Here is a 16751-nt window from a genome sequence, read left to right as displayed (position 1 = left end):
GAATTCTGAACTGCTCCCAATCCTCAGGCTTGCCGCTTTTTCTGGCAATTTTATATGTCTCCTCTTTGGATCTAATACTATCACTAATTTCTTTTGTAAGCCACGGTTGAGCCACCTTTCCTGTTTTATTTTTGTGCCAGACAGGAATGAATAATTGTTGCAATTCCTGCACACGTTCTTTAAATATTATCCATTGCCTATCCACCGTCATCCCTTTTAGTAAAGTTCCCCAATCTATCATAGCCAACTCACACCTCATACTTTCGTAATTTCCTTTATTTAGATTCAGGATCCTAGTTTTGGATTCAACTACTTCACTCTCCACCTTAATGAGGAATTCTATCATGTTATGGTCGCTCTTCCCTAAGGGACCCCGCACAACAAGATTGTTAATTAATCCGTTCTCATTGCAGAATACCCAGTCTAGGATCGCCTGTTCTCCAGTTGGTTCCTCAACGTATTGGTCTAGAAATCCATCACATACACACTCCAGGAATTCCTCCCCCACAGTATTATTGCTAATTTGGTTTGACCAATCTATATGTAGATTAAAGTCTCCCATGATTATAGCTGTACCCTTATTGCATGCATCTCTAATTTCCTGTTTAATGCCCTCCCCTACATCTCCACTACTGTTTGGGGGCCTATAGACAACCCCCACCAACGTTTTCTGCCCCTTGGTGTTTCTTAGCTCCACCCATACAGATTCCACATCGTGATTTTCCGAGCCAATATCCTTCCTCACTATTGCATTGATTTCCTCCTTTACTAACAACGCTGCCCCACCTCCTTTCCCCTTTTGCCTGTCCTTCCTAATTATTGAATACCCCTGGATGTTCAGTTCCCATCCTTGGTCACCCTGCAGCCATGTCTCCGTAATCGCAACTATATCATAACCATGAGTGGGGGTCGGGGGGATTGGGGCTCGAGCGGGGGAGAGGGTGAAAGGGGACTGGGGGTCTGGGGAGAGGGAGACTGGGGAATAGTATGTGAGCTGGGAGCAGCAATAACGTGTCGAGGGGGAATGGTGCCGAGAGAGGAGCAGACAGTAAAGAGAGAGAGCTCTCTGTCTCTGTGTGTCTCTCTGTGTCTGTGTCCCTGTCTCTCTCTGTCTCTCTCTCTGGTCTCTCTCTGTCTGTCTGTCTCTCTCTCTGGTCTGGTGTCTCTCTGTGGTCGCTGTCTGTCTGTCTGTCTGTCTCTCTCTCTCTCTCTCTCTGTCTGTCTGTCTCTCTCTCTCTCTCTCTGGTCGGTCTCTGTCTGTCTGTCTGTCTGTCTCTAGCTCTCTGGTCTCTCTCTCTCTCTGGTCGGTCTCTGTCTGTCTGTCTGTCTCTGGTCTGTCTCTCTCCCTCTGGTCTCTCTCTGTCTGTCTCTCTCTCTCTCTCTTCTGGTCTCGCTGTCTCTGGTCTCTGTCTGTCTCTCTCTCTCTGTTCTGGTCTCTCTCTCTCTGGTCTCTCTCTCTCTCTGGTCTCTCTGTCTCTCTCTGGTCTCTCTGTCTCTCTCTGGTCTCCCTCTGTCTCTCTCTCTCTGTGTCTGTCTGTCTCTCTCTCTGTCTGTCTGTCTGTCTCTCTCTGTTCGGGTCTCTCTCTCTCTCTGGTCTCTGGTCTCTCTCTCTCTCTGTCTCTCTCTCTGTCTCCCCCCCTCTCTCTCTCTCTCTGTCTCTCCAGCTACCATTCTTTTTCTGGATGATGTTTTCAGGTTTCAGATGTTGCGGGAAGGCTCGAGGAGCTTGTTTCTCGAGCGGAGGCTCTCACTGTTAAAGTCCAGGACACTGAGGACAAAATGGCTACAATGGAATCAGAACCTGACCCCGAGGGGCTGCTCCACCTGCTCAATCAGCAGGAGGGTCTCGAGGTAAAGAAAACTCCTCTGCTCATGGAGAGAGTGTGTGGGGAGGGGGGTGTGTGGGGGGAGGGGGTGGGGGAGGGGGGGTGGTGTGTGAGTGTGTTGTGGTGGGTGAGTGTGTGAGTGTGTTGTGGTGGGTGAGTGTGTGAGTGTGTTGTGGTGGGTGAGTGTGTCAGTGTGTTGTGGTGGGTGAGTGTGTCAGTGTGTTGTGGTGTGTGAGTGTGTCAGTGTGTTGTGGTGTGTGAGTGTGTCAGTGTGTTGTGGTGGGTGAGTGTGTTGAGGTGTGTGAGTGTGTCAGTGTGTTGTGGGTGAGTGTGTCAGTGTGTTGTGGTGGGTGAATGTGTCAGTGTGTTGTGGTGTGTCAGTGTGTCAGTGTGTTGTGGTGGGTGAGTGTGTGAGTGTGTTGTGGTGGGTGAGTGTGTCAGTGTGTTGTGGTGGGTGAGTGTGTCAGTGTGTTGTGGTGTGTGAGTGTGTCAGTGTGTTGTGGTGTGTGAGTGTGTCAGTGTGTTGTGGTGGGTGAGTGTGTTGAGGTGTGTGAGTGTGTCAGTGTGTTGTGGTGGGTGAGTGTGTCAGTGTGTTGTGGTGGGTGAGTGTGTTGTGGTGTGTGAGTGTGTCAGTGTGTTGTGGTGGGTGAGTGTGTTGAGGTGTGTGAGTGTGTCAGTGTGTTGTGGTGTGTCAGTGTGTCAGTGTGTTGTGGTGTGTGAGTGTGTTGTGGTGTGTGAGTGTGTCAGTGTGTTGTGGGTGAATGTGTGAGTGTGTTGGGGTGGGTGAGTGTGTCAGTGTGTTGTGGTGGGTGAGTGTGTCAGTGTGTTGTGGTGGGTGAGTGTGTCAGTGTGTTGTGGGTGAATGTGTGAGTGTGTTGGGGTGGGTGAGTGTGTCAGTGTGTTGTGGTGTGTGAGTGTGTCAGTGTGTTGTGGTGTGTGAGTGTGTCAGTGTGTTGTGGTGGGTGAGTGTGTCAGTGTGTTGTGGTGGGTGAATGTGTGAGTGTGTTGTGGTGGGTGAGTGTGTCAGTGTGTTGTGGTGGGTGAGTGTGTCAGTGTGTTGTGGTGGGTGAGTGTGTCAGTGTGTTGTGGTGGGTGAGTGTGTCAGTGTGTTGTGGGTGAATGTGTCAGTGTGTTGTGGTGGGTGAATGTGTGAGTGTGTTGTGGTGGGTGAGTGTGTCAGTGTGTTGTGGGTGAGTGTGTCAGTGTGTTGTGGTGGGTGAGTGTGCCAGTGTGTTGTGGTGGGTGAGTGTCTGTATGTTGTGGTGTGTGAGTGTGTCAGTGTGTTGTGGGTGAATGTGTCAGTGTGTTGTGGTGGGTGAGTGTGTCAGTGTGTTGTGGTGGGTGAGTGTGCCAGTGTGTTGTGGGTGAGTGTGTCAGTGTGTTGTGGTGGGTGAGTGTGTCAGTGTGTTGTGGTGGGTGAGTGTGTCAGTGTGTTGTGGTGGGTGAGTGTGTCAGTGTGTTGTGGTGGGTGAGTGTGCCAGTGTGTTGTGGGTGAGTGTGTCAGTGTGTTGTGGGTGAATGTGTCAGTGTGTTGTGGTGGGTGAATGTGTCAGTGTGTTGTGGGTGGGTGAGTGTGCCAGTGTGTTGTGGTGTGTGAGTGTGTCAGTGTGTTGTGGTGTGTGAGTGTGTCAGTGTGTTGTGGTGGGTGAATGTGTGAGTGTGTTGGGGTGGGTGAGTGTGTCAGTGTGTTGTGATGGGTGAGTGTGTCAGTGTGTTGTGGGTGAGTGTGTCAGTGTGTTGTGGTGGGTGAATGTGTGAGTGTGTTGGGGTGGGTGAGTGTGTCAGTGTGTTGTGATGGGTGAGTGTGTCAGTGTGTTGTGGGTGAGTGTGCCAGTGTGTTGTGGGTGAGTGTGTCAGTGTGTTGTGGGTGAATGTGTCAGTGTGTTGTGGTGGGTGAATGTGTGAGTGTGTTGGGGTGGGTGAGTGTGTCAGTGTGTTGTGGTGTGTGAGTGTGTCAGTGTGTTGTGGTGTGTGAGTGTGTCAGTGTGTTGTGGTGGGTGAATGTGTGAGTGTGTTGTGGTGGGTGAGTGTGTCAGTGGGTTGTGGTGGGTGAGTGTGTCAGTGTGTTGTGGTGGGTGAGTGTGTCAGTGTGTTGTGGTGGGTGAGTGTGTCAGTGTGTTGTGGTGGGTGAGTGTGTCAGTGTGTTGTGATGGGTGAGTGTGTCAGTGTGTTGTGGGTGGGTGAGTGTGTGAGTGTGTTGTGGTGGGTGAGTGTGTCAGTGTGTTGTGGGTGGGTGAGTGTGTCAGTGTGTTGTGGTGGGTGAGTGTGTCAGTGTGTTGTGGTGGGTGAGTGTGTCAGTGTGTTGTGGTGGGTGAGTGTGTCAGTGTGTTGTGGTGTGTGAGTGTGTTGTGGTGTGTGAGTGTGTTGAGGTGTGTGAGTGTGTCAGTGTGTTGTGGTGTGTGAGAGTGTCAGTGTGTTGTGGTGTGTCAGTGTGTTGTGGTGTGTCAGTGTGTTGTGGTGTGTGAGTGTGTCAGTGTGTTGTGGTGGGTGAGTGTGTCAGTGTGTTGTGGGTGAATGTGTGAGTGTGTTGGGGTGGGTGAGTGTGTCAGTGTGTTGTGGTGTGTGAGTGTGTCAGTGTGTTGTGGTGTGTGAGTGTGTCAGTGTGTTGTGGTGGGTGAATGTGTGAGTGTGTTGTGGTGGGTGAGTGTGTCAGTGTGTTGTGGTGGGTGAGTGTGTCAGTGTGTTGTGGTGGGTGAGTGTGTCAGTGTGTTGTGGTGGGTGAGTGTGTCAGTGTGTTGTGATGGGTGAGTGTGTCAGTGTGTTGTGGGTGAATGTGTCAGTGTGTTGTGGTGGGTGAGTGTGTCAGTGTGTTGTGGGTGGGTGAGTGTGTCAGTGTGTTGTGGTGGGTGAGTGTGTCAGTGTGTTGTGGTGGGTGAGTGTGTCAGTGTGTTGTGGTGGGTGAGTGTGCCAGTGTGTTGTGGGTGAGTGTGTCAGTGTGTTGTGGGTTAATGTGTCAGTGTGTTGTGGTGGGTGAGTGTGCCAGTGTGTTGTGGGTGAGTGTGTCAGTGTGTTGTGGGTGAGTGTGTCAGTGTGTTGTGGTGGGTGAATGTGTCAGTGTGTTGTGGTGTGTGAGTGTGTCAGTGTGTTGTGGTGGGTGAATGTGTGAGTGTGTTGGGGTGGGTGAGTGTGTCAGTGTGTTGTGATGGGTGAGTGTGTCAGTGTGTTGTGGGTGAGTGTGCCAGTGTGTTGTGGGTGAGTGTGTCATTGTGTTGTGGGTGAATGTGTCAGTGTGTTGTGGTGGGTGAGTGTGTCAGTGTGTTGTGGGTGAGTGTGCCAGTGTGTTGTGGGTGAGTGTGTCAGTGTGTTGTGGGTGAATGTGTCAGTGTGTTGTGGTGGGTGAGTGTGGCAGTGTGTTGTGGGTGAGTGTGTGAGTGTGTTGGGGTGGGTGAGTGTGCCAGTGTGTTGTGGTGTGTGAGTGTGTCATTGTGTTGCGGTGTGTGAGTGTGTCAGTGTGTTGTGGTGTGTGAGTGTGTCAGTGTGTTGTGGTGGGTGAATGTGTGAGTGTGTTGTGGTGGGTGAGTGTGTCAGTGGGTTGTGGTGGGTGAGTGTGTCAGTGTGTTGTGGTGGGTGAGTGTGTCAGTGTGTTGTGGTGGGTGAGTGTGTCAGTGTGTTGTGATGGGTGAGTGTGTTGTGGTGGGTGAGTGTGTCAGTGTGTTGTGGGTGGGTGAGTGTGTCAGTGTGTTGTGGTGGGTGAGTGTGTCAGTGTGTTGTGGTGGGTGAGTGTGTCAGTGTGTTGTGGTGGGTGAGTGTGCCAGTGTGTTGTGGGTGAGTGTGTCAGTGTGTTGTGGTGGGTGAGTGTGTCAGTGTGTTGTGGGTGAGTGTGTCAGTGTGTTGTGGTGGGTGAGTGTGTCAGTGTGTTATGGGTGAATGTGTGAGTGTGTTGTGGTGGGTGAGTGTGTCAGTGTGTTGTGGTGGGTGAGTGTGTCAGTGTGTTGTGGGTGAATGTGTCAGTGTGTTGTGGGTGGGTGAGTGTGTCAGTGTGTTGTGGTGGGTGAGTGTGCCAGTGTGTTGTGGGTGAGTGTGTGAGTGTGTTGTGGTGGGTGAGTGTGTCAGTGTGTTGTGGTGGGTGAGTGTGTCAGTGTGTTGTGGGTGAATGTGTCAGTGTGTTGTGGTGGGTGAGTGTGTCAGTGTGTTGTGGTGGGTGAGTGTGCCAGTGTGTTGTGGGTGAGTGTGTCAGTGTGTTGTGGGTGAATGTGTCAGTGTGTTGTGGTGGGTGAATGTGTCAGTGTGTTGTGGGTGGGTGAGTGTGTCAGTGTGTTGTGGTGGGTGAGTGTGTCAGTGTGTTGTGGTGGGTGAGTGTGCCAGTGTGTTGTGGGTGAGTGTGTCAGTGTGTTGTGGTGGGTGAGTGTGTCAGTGTGTTGTGGGTGAGTGTGTCAGTGTGTTGTGGTGGGTGAGTGTGTCAGTGTGTTATGGGTGAATGTGTGAGTGTGTTGTGGTGGGTGAGTGTGTCAGTGTGTTGTGGTGGGTGAGTGTGTCAGTGTGTTGTGGGTGAATGTGTCAGTGTGTTGTGGGTGGGTGAGTTTGTCAGTGTGCTGTGGTGGGTGAGTGTGTCAGTGTGCTGTGGTGGGTGAGTGTGTCAGTGTGTTGTGGTGGGTGAGTGTGTCAGTGTGTTGTGGTGGGTGAGTGTGTCAGTGTGTTGTGGGTGAGTGTGTCAGTGTGTTGTGGTGGGTGAGTGTGTCAGTGTGTTGTGGTGGGTGAGTGTGTCAGTGTGTTGTGGTGGGTGAGTGTGCCAGTGTGTTGTGGGTGAGTGTGTCAGTGTGTTGTGGTGGGTGAGTGTGTCAGTGTGTTGTGGGTGAATGTGTGAGTGTGTTGTGGTGGGTGAGTGTGTCAGTGTGTTGTGGTGGGTGAGTGTGTCAGTGTGTTGTGGGTGAATGTGTCAGTGTGTTGTGGTGGGTGAGTGTGTCAGTGTGTTGTGGTGTGTGAGTGTGTCAGTGTGTTGTGGTGTGTGAGTGTGTCAGTGTGTTGTGGTGGGTGAGTGTGTCAGTGTGTTGTGGTGGGTGAGTGTGTCAGTGTGTTGTGGTGGGTGAGTGTGTCAGTGTGTTGTGGTGGGTGAGTGTGGCAGTGTGTTGTGGGTGAATGTGTCAGTGTGTTGTGGGTGGGTGAGTGTGTCAGTGTGTTGTGGTGGGTGAGTGTGTCAGTGTGTTGTGGTGGGTGAGTGTGTCAGTGTGTTGTGGTGGGTGAGTGTGTCAGTGTGTTGTGGTGGGTGAGTGTGTCAGTGTGTTGTGGTGGGTGAGTGTGTCAGTGTGTTGTGGTGGGTGAGTGTGTCAGTGTGTTGTGGTGGGTGAGTGTGTCAGTGTGTTGTGGGTGAATGTGTCAGTGTGTTGTGGTGGGTGAGTGTGTCAGTGTGTTGTGGTGGGTGAGTGTGTCAGTGTGTTGTGGTGGGTGAGTGTGTCAGTGTGTTGTGGGTGAATGTGTCAGTGTGTTGTGGTGGGTGAGTGTGTCAGTGTGTTGTGGTGGGTGAGTGTGTGAGTGTGTTGTGGTGGGTGAGTGTGTCAGTGTGTTGGGGTGGGTGAGTGTGTCAGTGTGTTGTGGGTGAGTGTGTCAGTGTGTTGTGGTGTGTGAGTGTGTTCTGGTGTGTGAGTGTGTGAGTGTGTTGTGGTGTGTGAGTGTGTTGTGGTGGGTGAGTGTGTCAGTGTGTTGTGGGTGAGTGTGTCAGTGTGTTGTGGTGGGTGAGTGTGTCAGTGTGTTGTGGTGGGTGAGTGTGTTGGGGTGGGTGAGTGTGTCAGTGTGTTGTGGTGTGTGAGTGTCTGTATGTTGTGGTGTGTGAGTGTGTCAGTGTGGTGTGGTGTGTGAGTGTGTCAGTGTGTTGTGGTGTGTGTGTGTGAGTGTGTTGGGGTGGGTGAGTGTCAGTGTGTTGTGGTGTGTGAGTGTGTCAGTGTGTTGTGGTGTGTGTGTGTGAGTGTGTTGTGGTGGGTGAGTGTGTCAGTGTGTTGGGGTGGGTGAATGTGTGAGTGTGTTGTGGTGTGTGAGTGTGTCAGTGTGTTGTGGTGTGTGAGTGTGTCAGTGTGTTGTGGTGTGTGAGTGTGTCAGTGTGTTGTGTTGTGTGAGTGTGTCAGTGTGTTGTGGTGTGTGAGTGTGTCAGTGTGTTGTGGTGTGTGAGTGTGTCAGTGTGTTGTGGTGGGTGAGTGTGTCAGTGTGTTGTGGTGGGTGAGTGTGAGTGTGTTGTGGTGGGTGAGTGTGAGTGTGTTGGGGTGGGTGAGTGTGTCAGTGTGTTGTGGTGTGTGAGTGTGTCAGTGTGTTGTGGTGGGTGAGTGTGTCAGTGTGTTGTGTTGTGTGAGTGTGTCAGTGTGTTGTGGTGTGTGAGTGTGTCAGTGTGTTGTGGTGTGTGAGTGTGTCAGTGTGTTGGGGTGGGTGAGTGTCAGTGTGTTGTGGTGGGTGAGTGTGTGAGTGTGTTGGGGTGGGTGAATGTGTGAGTGTGTTGTGTTGTGTGAGTGTGTCAGTGTGTTGTGGTGTGTGAGTGTGTCAGTGTGTTGTGGTGGGTGAGTGTGTCAGTGTGTTGTGGTGTGTGAGTGTGTCAGTGTGTTGTGGTGTGTGTGTGTGAGTGTGTTGGGGTGGGTGAGTGTGTCAGTGTGTTGTGGTGTGTGAGTGTGTCAGTGTGTTGTGGTGTGTGTGTGTGAGTGTGTTGGGGTGGGTGAGTGTGTCAGTGTGTTGTGGTGTGTGAGTGTGTCAGTGTGTTGTGGTGTGTGTGTGTGAGTGTGTTGTGGTGGGTGAGTGTGTCAGTGTGTTGGGGTGGGTGAGTGTGTCAGTGTGTTGGGGTGGGTGAGTGTGTCAGTGTGTTGTAATGTGTGAGTATGTTGGGGTGTGTTGGGGTGGGTGAGTGTGTCAGTGTGTTGTGTGACAGTGTGTCAGTGTGTTGTGGTGTGTGAGTGTGTCAGTGTGTTGGGGTGTGTCAGTGTGTTGGGGTGTGTTGGGGCGGGTTAGTGGTGTGCGACTGGTGTACAAGGACACCCAGGTCTCGTTGCTCCTCCCCTTTTCCCAAACTATCATCATTCAGATAATAATCTGCCTTTATGTTTTTACAACCAAAGTGGAGCATTTGACCGAGTGTGGCACCAAGGAGCCCCAGTAAAATTGAAGTCAATGGGAATCAGGGGGAAAACTCTCCAGTGGCTGGAGTCATACCCAGCACAAAGGAAGATGGTAGTGGTTGTTGGAGGCCAATCATCTCAGCCCCAGGGCATTGCTGCAGGAGTTCCTCAGGGCAGTGTCCTAGGCCCAACCATCTTCAGCTGCTTCATCAATGATCTTCCCTCCATCATAAGGTCAGAAATGGGGATGTTCGCTGATGATTGCACAGTGTTCAGTTCCATTCACAACCCCTCAGATAATGAAGCAGTCCGAGCCCGCATGCAGCAAGACCTGGACAACATCCAGGCTTGGGCTGATAAGTGGCAAGTAACATTCGCGCCAGACAAGTGTCAGGCAATGACCATCTCCAACAAGAGAGAGTCTAACCACCTCCCCTTGACGTTCAACGTCATTACCATCGCCGAATCTCCCACTAGCAACATCCTGGGGGTCACCATTGACCAGAAACTTAACTGGACCAGCCATATAAATACTGTGGCTGCAAGAGCAGGTCAGAGGCTGGGTATTCTGCGGCGAGTGACTCACCTCCTGACTCCCCAAAGCCTTTCCACCATCTACAAGGCTCAAGTCAGGAGTGTGATGGAATACTCTCCACTTGCCTGGATGAGTGCAGCTCCAGCAACACTCAAGAAGCTCGACACCATCCAAGATAAAGCAGCCCGCTTGATTGGCACCCCATCCACCACCCTAAACATTCACTCCCTTCACCACCGGCGCACAGTGGCTGCAGTGTGTACCATCCACAGGATGCACTGCAGCAACTCGCCAAGGCTTCTTCGACAGCACCTCCCAAACCCGCGACCTCTACCACCAAGAAGGACAAGGGCAGTAGGTGCATGGGAACAACACCACCTGCACGTTCCCCTCCAAGTCACACACCATCCCGACTTGGAAATATATCGCCGTTCCTTCATCGTCGCTGGGTCAAAATCCTGGAACTCCCTTCCTAACAGCACTGTGGGAGAACCTTCACCACACGGACTGCAGCGGTTCAAGAAGGCGGCTCACCACCACCTTCTCAAGGGCAATTAGGGATGGGCAATAAATGCCGGCCTCGCCAGCGATGCCCACATCCCATGAACGAATAAAAAAAAAGCAATTCATTTTGGTCGGAAGAATGAGGAGAGGCAATATAAACTAAAGGGGGTGCAGGAACAGAGAGACCTGGGGGTGCACATACACAAATCTTTGAAGGTGGCAGGACAAGTTGAGAAGGCTGTTAAAGAAGCATGTGAGATCCAGGGCTTTATTAATAGAGGCAGAGAGTACAAAAACAAGGAAGTTATGCTAAACCTTTATAAAACACTGGTTAGGTCCCAGCTGGAGTATTGTGTTCAATTCTGGGCACAATGTCAAGACCTGAGAGAGGGTCCAGAAGAGATTTAATAGCATTATATCAATCCATAAGTCTTCTACAGGCATGTAAACAGCAAACGGGTAGTAAGAGGAGGGATGGGGCCAATAAGGGACCATAAAGGAGATCTGCTCATGGAGGCAGAGGGCACGGCTGAGGTACTAAATGAGTACTTTGCATCTGTCTTTACCAAGGAAGAAGATGCTGCCAGAGTCTCAGTAAAAGAGGAGGTGGTTGAGATACTGGATGGGCTAAAAATTGATAAAGAGGAGGTACTAGAAAGGCTAGCTGTACTTAAAGTAGATAAGTCACCCGGTCCGGATGGGATGCATCCTAGGTTGCTGAGGGAAGTAAGGGTGGAAATTGCGGAGATACTGGCCATAATCTTCCAAACATCCGTAGATACTGGGGTGGTGCCAGAGGACTGGAGAATTGCAAATGTCACACTCTTGTTCAAAAAAGGGTGCAAGGATAAACCCAGCAACTACAGGCCAGTCAGTTTAACCTCGGTGATGGGGAAACTTTTAGAAACGATAATCCGGGACAGAATTAACAGTCACTTGGATGAGTGTGGATTGATTAGGGAAAGCCAGCACGGATTTGTTAAAGGCAAATCGTGTTTAAGTAACCTGATAGAGTTTTTTGATGAAGTAACAGAGAGGGTCGATGAGGGCAATGCAGTTGATGTGGTGGATATGGACTTTCAAAAGGTGTTTGATAAAGTGCCGCACAATAGGCTTGTGAACAAGATTGTGTCCCATGGAATAAAAAGGGCAGTAGCAACATGGTTACAGAATTGGCTAAGGGACAGGAAACAGAGAGTAGTGGTGAACAGTTGTTTTTCGGACTGGAGTGAGGTGTACAGTGGTGTTCCCCAGGGGTCAGTGCTGGGACCACTGCTTTTCTTGATATATATTAATGATTTGGACTTGGGTGTACAGGGCACAATTTCCAAATTTGCAGATGACACAAAATTTGGAAGGGTAGTGAACAGTGAGGAGGATAGTGATAGACTTCAAGATGATATAGACAGGCTGGTGGAATGGGCGGACACGTGGCAGATGAAATTTAAAGCAGAAAAATGCAAAGTGATACATTTCGGTAGGAAGAACAAGGAGAGGCAATATAAACTAGAGGGCACAACTCTAAAAGGGGTACAGGAACGAGAGACCTGGGGGTTTATGTACACAAATTGTTGACAGTGGCAGAGCAGGTAGAGAAAGTGGTTAAAAAAGCATATGGGATCCTGGGCTTTATAAATAGAGGCGTAGAGTACAAAAGTATGGAAGTCATGATGAACCTTTATAAAACACTGGTTCGACCACAACTGGAGTATTGTGTCCAGTTCTGGGCACCGCACTTTAGGAAAGATGTGAAGGCCTTAGAGAGGGTGCAGAAGAGATTTCCTAGAATGATTCCAGGGATGAGGGACTTTAGTTACGTGGATAGACTGGAGAAGCTGGGGTTGTTCTCCTTGGAACAGAGACAGTTGCGAGGAGATTTGATAGAGGTGTTCAAAATCATGAAGGGTCGAGACAGAGTAGAGAGAGAGAAACTGTTCCCATTGGTGGAAGGGTCAAGAACCAGAGGACATGGATTTAAGGTGATTGGCAAAAGAACCAAAGGTGACATGAGGAAAAACTTTTTTACACAGCGAGTGGTTAGGATCTGGAATGCACTGCCCGAGGGGGTGGTGGAGGCAGATTCAATCATGGCCTTCAAAAGGGAACTGGATAAGTACTTGAAAGGAAAAAACTTTGCAGGGCTATGGGGATAGGGCGGGGGAGTGGGACTAGCTGGATTGCTCCTGCATTGAGCCGGCACGGACTCGATGGGCTAAATGGCCTCCTTCCTTGCTGTAACCTTTCTATGATTCTATGATACCGGGGACTACAGTTCTGTGGAGAGACTGGAGAAGCTGGGGTTCTCCTCCTTAGAGCAGAGAAGGTTAAGGGGAGATTTGATAGAGGTGTTCAAAATCATGAATGGTTCTGACATAAGGAGAGACTGTTTCCAGTGGCAGAAGGGTCGGTAACCAGAGGACACAGATTTAAGGTGATCGGGAAAAATAAACCAGAGGGGAGATGAGGAGATTTTATTTTACGCAGCGAGTTGTTCTGATCTGGAATTCACTGCCTGAAAGGGCGGTGGGAGCAGATTCAATAGTAACTTTCAAAAGGGAATTGGATAAATACTTGAAGGTTAAACATTTACAGAGCTACGGGGAAAGAGCAGGGGAATGGGACTGATTGGATAGCTCTTTCAACGAGCCAGCACAGGTACGATGGGCCGAATGGCCTCCTCCTGTGCTTTGTGATTCTACGTAGTGCTAACGCCTCTCTCTTGTTTGAAACAGCTGGCCGCGGCCTGCGTGCAGGGAGAGGCGGGCGAGATGAGAGAGAAGGCCTATCGACTGGTGGGGCGGTGCCCTGGCTTGGCACGGCGCCTGGGGCAGGAGATCGAGGGCACCCTGCAGGCCAGCGAGGAGCTGGCAGGTAGGAACACGGAGAACAGGGCCAGGCTTCGTCAGGTGTCCACACTGGAGACCTTCTTCAGAAGCTACCTCGCCATGATGTAAGTGGGATCGCTCGGCCAACACGTCCATCATTTATATAACAGCGCCTGACCATCACAGAAATCCTGGCCTGGCCCAGTGTGGCTCATATCGTCCTGAATAACATAGGAACAGGTGCAGGCCATTCAGCCCCTCTAGTCTCAACCCCACTGAAGGTGAAAATGTCCCTCATGCGAATTTATAAGTTGTCAGGAGTGCGTACGGGCATATGTCTAATGCTACACCCTCCACCACATCTTATTACCAGAGTTCATGGAATCATAGATTCGTACGATACGGAAGGAGGCCATTTGGCCCATCGTGCCTGTGCTGGCTCTTCGAAAGGACTATCCAATTAGTCCCACTCCCTTTCCCCATAGCCCTGCAAATTTATTCCCTTCAAGTATTTCTCCAATTCCCTTTTGAAAGTTATTATTGAATCTGCTTCCACCGCCCTTTCAGGCAGTGAATTCCAGATCATTACAACTCGCTGTGTAAAAAAATGTTTCCTCATCTCCCCCTCTGGCTCTTTTGCCAATTACCTTAAATCTGTGACCTGTGGTATTTACATTGAAACTACAGCACAGAAACAGGCCATTCGGCCCAACTGGTCATTTATGCTCCACCTGAGCCTCCTCCCTCCCGACTCCATCTCACCCTATCAGCATATCCTTCTATTCCTTTCTCCCTCATGTGTTTATCGAGCTTCCCCTTAAATGTATCTGTGTTATTCACCTCAACTACTCCTTGTGGGAGTGAGTTCCACATTCTCACCACTCTCTGGGTAAAGAAGTTTCTCCTGAATTCCCTATTGGATTTATTAGCGACTATTTTATATTTATGGCCTCTAGTTCTGGTCTGCCCCACAAGTGGGAACATCTTCTCTACGTCTACCCTATCAAACCCCTTTCATAATCTTAAAGACCTCTATCAGGTCACCCCTCAGTCTTCTCTTTTCCAGAGAAAAAAGCCCCAGCCTGTTCAATCTGATAGGTATAACCTCAGTTCTGTCATCATCCTAGTAAATCTTTTTTGCACCTTCTCCAGTGCCTCTATATCCTTTTTATAATATGGAGACCAAAACTGTTAACAGTACCCCAAGTGTGGTCTAACCAAGGTTCTCTACAAGTTTAACATAACTTCTCTGCTTTTCAATTTTATTCCCCTAGAAATGAACCCCAGTGCTGGATTTGCCTTTATTAACCTGCGTCGCTGCTTTTCGTGATTTGTGTATCTGTCCCCCCAGATCCCTCTGCTCCTCTACCCCGTTTAGACTCTCATCATCCAAGCAGCATCTGACCCTCTGCCACTGGAAACAGTTTCTTCCTCTCTACTCTTTTAAAAGCCTTCATGATTTTGAACCCATCTATCAAATCTCCCCTTAACCTTCTCTGCTCTAAGGAGAACAACCCCAGCTTCTCCAGTCTCTCCACATAACTGAAGTCCCTCATCCCTGGAACCATTCCAGTAAATCCCTTCTGAATCCTCTCGAAGCTCTCCACATCCTTCCTAAATTATGGTGCCCAGAACTGGATATTGGACTATATATATGTGGTCGTTTAATAATGTAGGAACAGGAGGAGGCCATTCAGCCCCTCGAGCCTGTTATATAGGAACAGGAGGAGGCCCATTCAGCCCCTCGAGCCTGTTACATAGGAACAGGAGGCCACTCAGCCCCTCGAGCCTGTTACATAGGAACAGGAGGAGGCCCATTCAGCCCCTCGAGCCTGTTACATAGGAACAGGAGGAGGCCCATTCAGCCCCTCGAGCCTGTTACATAGGAACAGGAGGCCATTCAGCCCCTCGAGCCTGTTACATAGGAACAGGAGGAGGCCCATTCAGCCCCTCGAGCCTGTTACATAGGAACAGGAGGCCATTCAGCCCCTCGAGCCTGTTACATAGGAACAGGAGGAGGCCCATTCAGCCCCTCGAGCCTGTTACATAGGAACAGGAGGAGGCCCATTCAGCCCCTCGAGCCTGTTACATAGGAACAGGAGGCCACTCAGCCCCTCGAGCCTGTTACATAGGAACAGGAGGAGGCCATTCAGCCCCTCGAGCCTGTTACATAGGAACAGGAGGAGGCCCATTCAGCCCCTCGAGCCTGTTACACAGGAACAGGAGGAGGCCCATTCAGCCCCTCGAGCCTGTTACATAGGAACAGGAGGAGGCCATTCAGCCCCTCGAGCCTGTTACATAGGAACAGGAGGAGGCCCATTCAGCCCCTCGAGCCTGTTACATAGGAACAGGAGGAGGCCATTCAGCCCCTCGAGCCTGTTACATAGGAACAGGAGGAGGCCATTCATCCCCTCGAGCCTGTTACATAGGAACAGGAGGAGGCCATTCAGCCCCTCGAGCCTGTTACATAGGAACAGGAGGAGGCCATTCATCCCCTCGAGCCTGTTACATAGGAACAGGAGAAGGCCGTTCAGCCCCTCGACTCTGTTATATAGGAACAGGAGGAGGCCATTCAGCCCCTCGAGCCTGTTACATAGGAACAGGAGGAGGCCATTCAGCCCCTCGAGCCTGTTACATAGGAACAGGAGGAGGCCATTCAGCCCCTCGAGCCTGTTACATAGGAACAGGAGGAGGCCATTCAGCCCCTCGAGCCTGTTACATAGGAACAGGAGGAGGCCATTCAGCCCCTCGAGCCTGTTACATAGGAACAGGAGGAGGCCATTCAGCCCCTCGAGCCTGTTACATAGGAACAGGAGGAGGCCATTCAGCCCCTCGAGCCTGTTACATAGGAACAGGAGGAGGCCATTCAGCCCCTCGAGCCTGTTACATAGGAACAGGAGGAGGCCCATTCAGCCCCTCGAGCCTGTTACATAGGAACAGGAGGAGGCCATTCAGCCCCTCGAGCCTGTTACATAGGAACAGGAGGAGGCCATTCAGCCCCTCGAGCCTGTTACAAAGGAACAGGAGGCCACTCAGCCCCTCGAGCCTGTTACATAGGAACAGGAGGAGGCCCATTCAGCCCCTCGAGCCTGTTACATCGGAACAGGAGGAGGCCATTCAGCCCCTCGAGCCTGTTACACAGGAACAGGAGGAGGCCATTCAGCCCCTCGAGCCTGTTACATAGGAACCGGAGGAGGCCCATTCAGCCCCTCGAGCCTGTTACATCGGAACAGGAGGCCACTCAGCCCCTCGAGCCTGTTACATAGGAACAGGAGGAGGCCCATTCAGCCCCTCGAGCCTGTTACATAGGAACAGGAGGAGGCCATTCAGCCCCTCGAGCCTGTTACATAGGAACAGGAGGAGGCCATTCAGCCCCTCGAGCCTGTTACATAGGAACAGGAGGAGGCCATTCAGCCCCTCGAGCCTGTTACATAGGAACAGGAGGAGGCCCATTCAGCCCCTCGAGCCTGTTACATAGGAACAGGAGGAGGCCCATTCAGCCCCTCGAGCCTGTTACATCGGAACAGGAGGAGGCCATTCAGCCCCTCGAGCCTGTTACATAGGAACAGGAGGAGGCCATTCAGCCCCTCGAGCCTGTTACATAGGAACAGGAGGAGGCCATTCAGCCCCTCGAGCCTGTTACATCGGAACAGGAGGAGGCCATTCAGCCCCTCGAGCCTGTTACATAGGAACAGGAGGAGGCCATTCAGCCCCTCGAGCCTGTTACATAGGAACAGGAGGAGGCCATTCAGCCCCTCGAGCCTGTTACATAGGAACAGGAGGAGGCCCATTCAGCCCCTCGAGCCTGTTACATAGGAACAGGAGGAGGCCATTCAGCCCCTCGAGCCTGTTACACAGGAACAGGAGGAGGCCATTCAGCCCCTCGAGCCTGTTACATAGGAACAGGAGGAGGCCCATTCAGCCCCTCGAGCCTGTTACATAGGAACAGGAGGAGGCCCATTCAGCCCCTCGAGCCTGCTCTACCATTGTATCAGATCATGACTGATCTGTACCTCCACTCCATTTCCCCCCC

At 51.2% G+C, this 16751-nt stretch overlaps 1 protein-coding gene across 1 annotated transcript in view; it reads left to right on the top strand.

The window, feature by feature from the left end:
- Positions 1-1701: 1701 nt before the first annotated feature.
- Positions 1702-16751, top strand: part of LOC137313308 (uncharacterized) — a 76376-nt gene continuing 61326 nt past the window's right edge. The window contains exons 1-2 of the mRNA XM_067979418.1: positions 1702-1851; positions 12626-12843. Coding sequence (XP_067835519.1) covers positions 1780-1851; positions 12626-12843 — 290 coding nt within the window. The 5' untranslated portion in view covers positions 1702-1779. The remainder of the gene's footprint in view (positions 1852-12625; positions 12844-16751) is intronic.

This window comes from Heptranchias perlo, unplaced genomic scaffold (assembly GCF_035084215.1).
Source record: "Heptranchias perlo isolate sHepPer1 unplaced genomic scaffold, sHepPer1.hap1 HAP1_SCAFFOLD_464, whole genome shotgun sequence".
Lineage (NCBI taxonomy): Eukaryota > Metazoa > Chordata > Chondrichthyes > Hexanchiformes > Hexanchidae > Heptranchias > Heptranchias perlo.
Note: the sequence above shows the minus strand (reverse complement) of the source record. Positions and strands in the feature narration are given on the sequence as shown.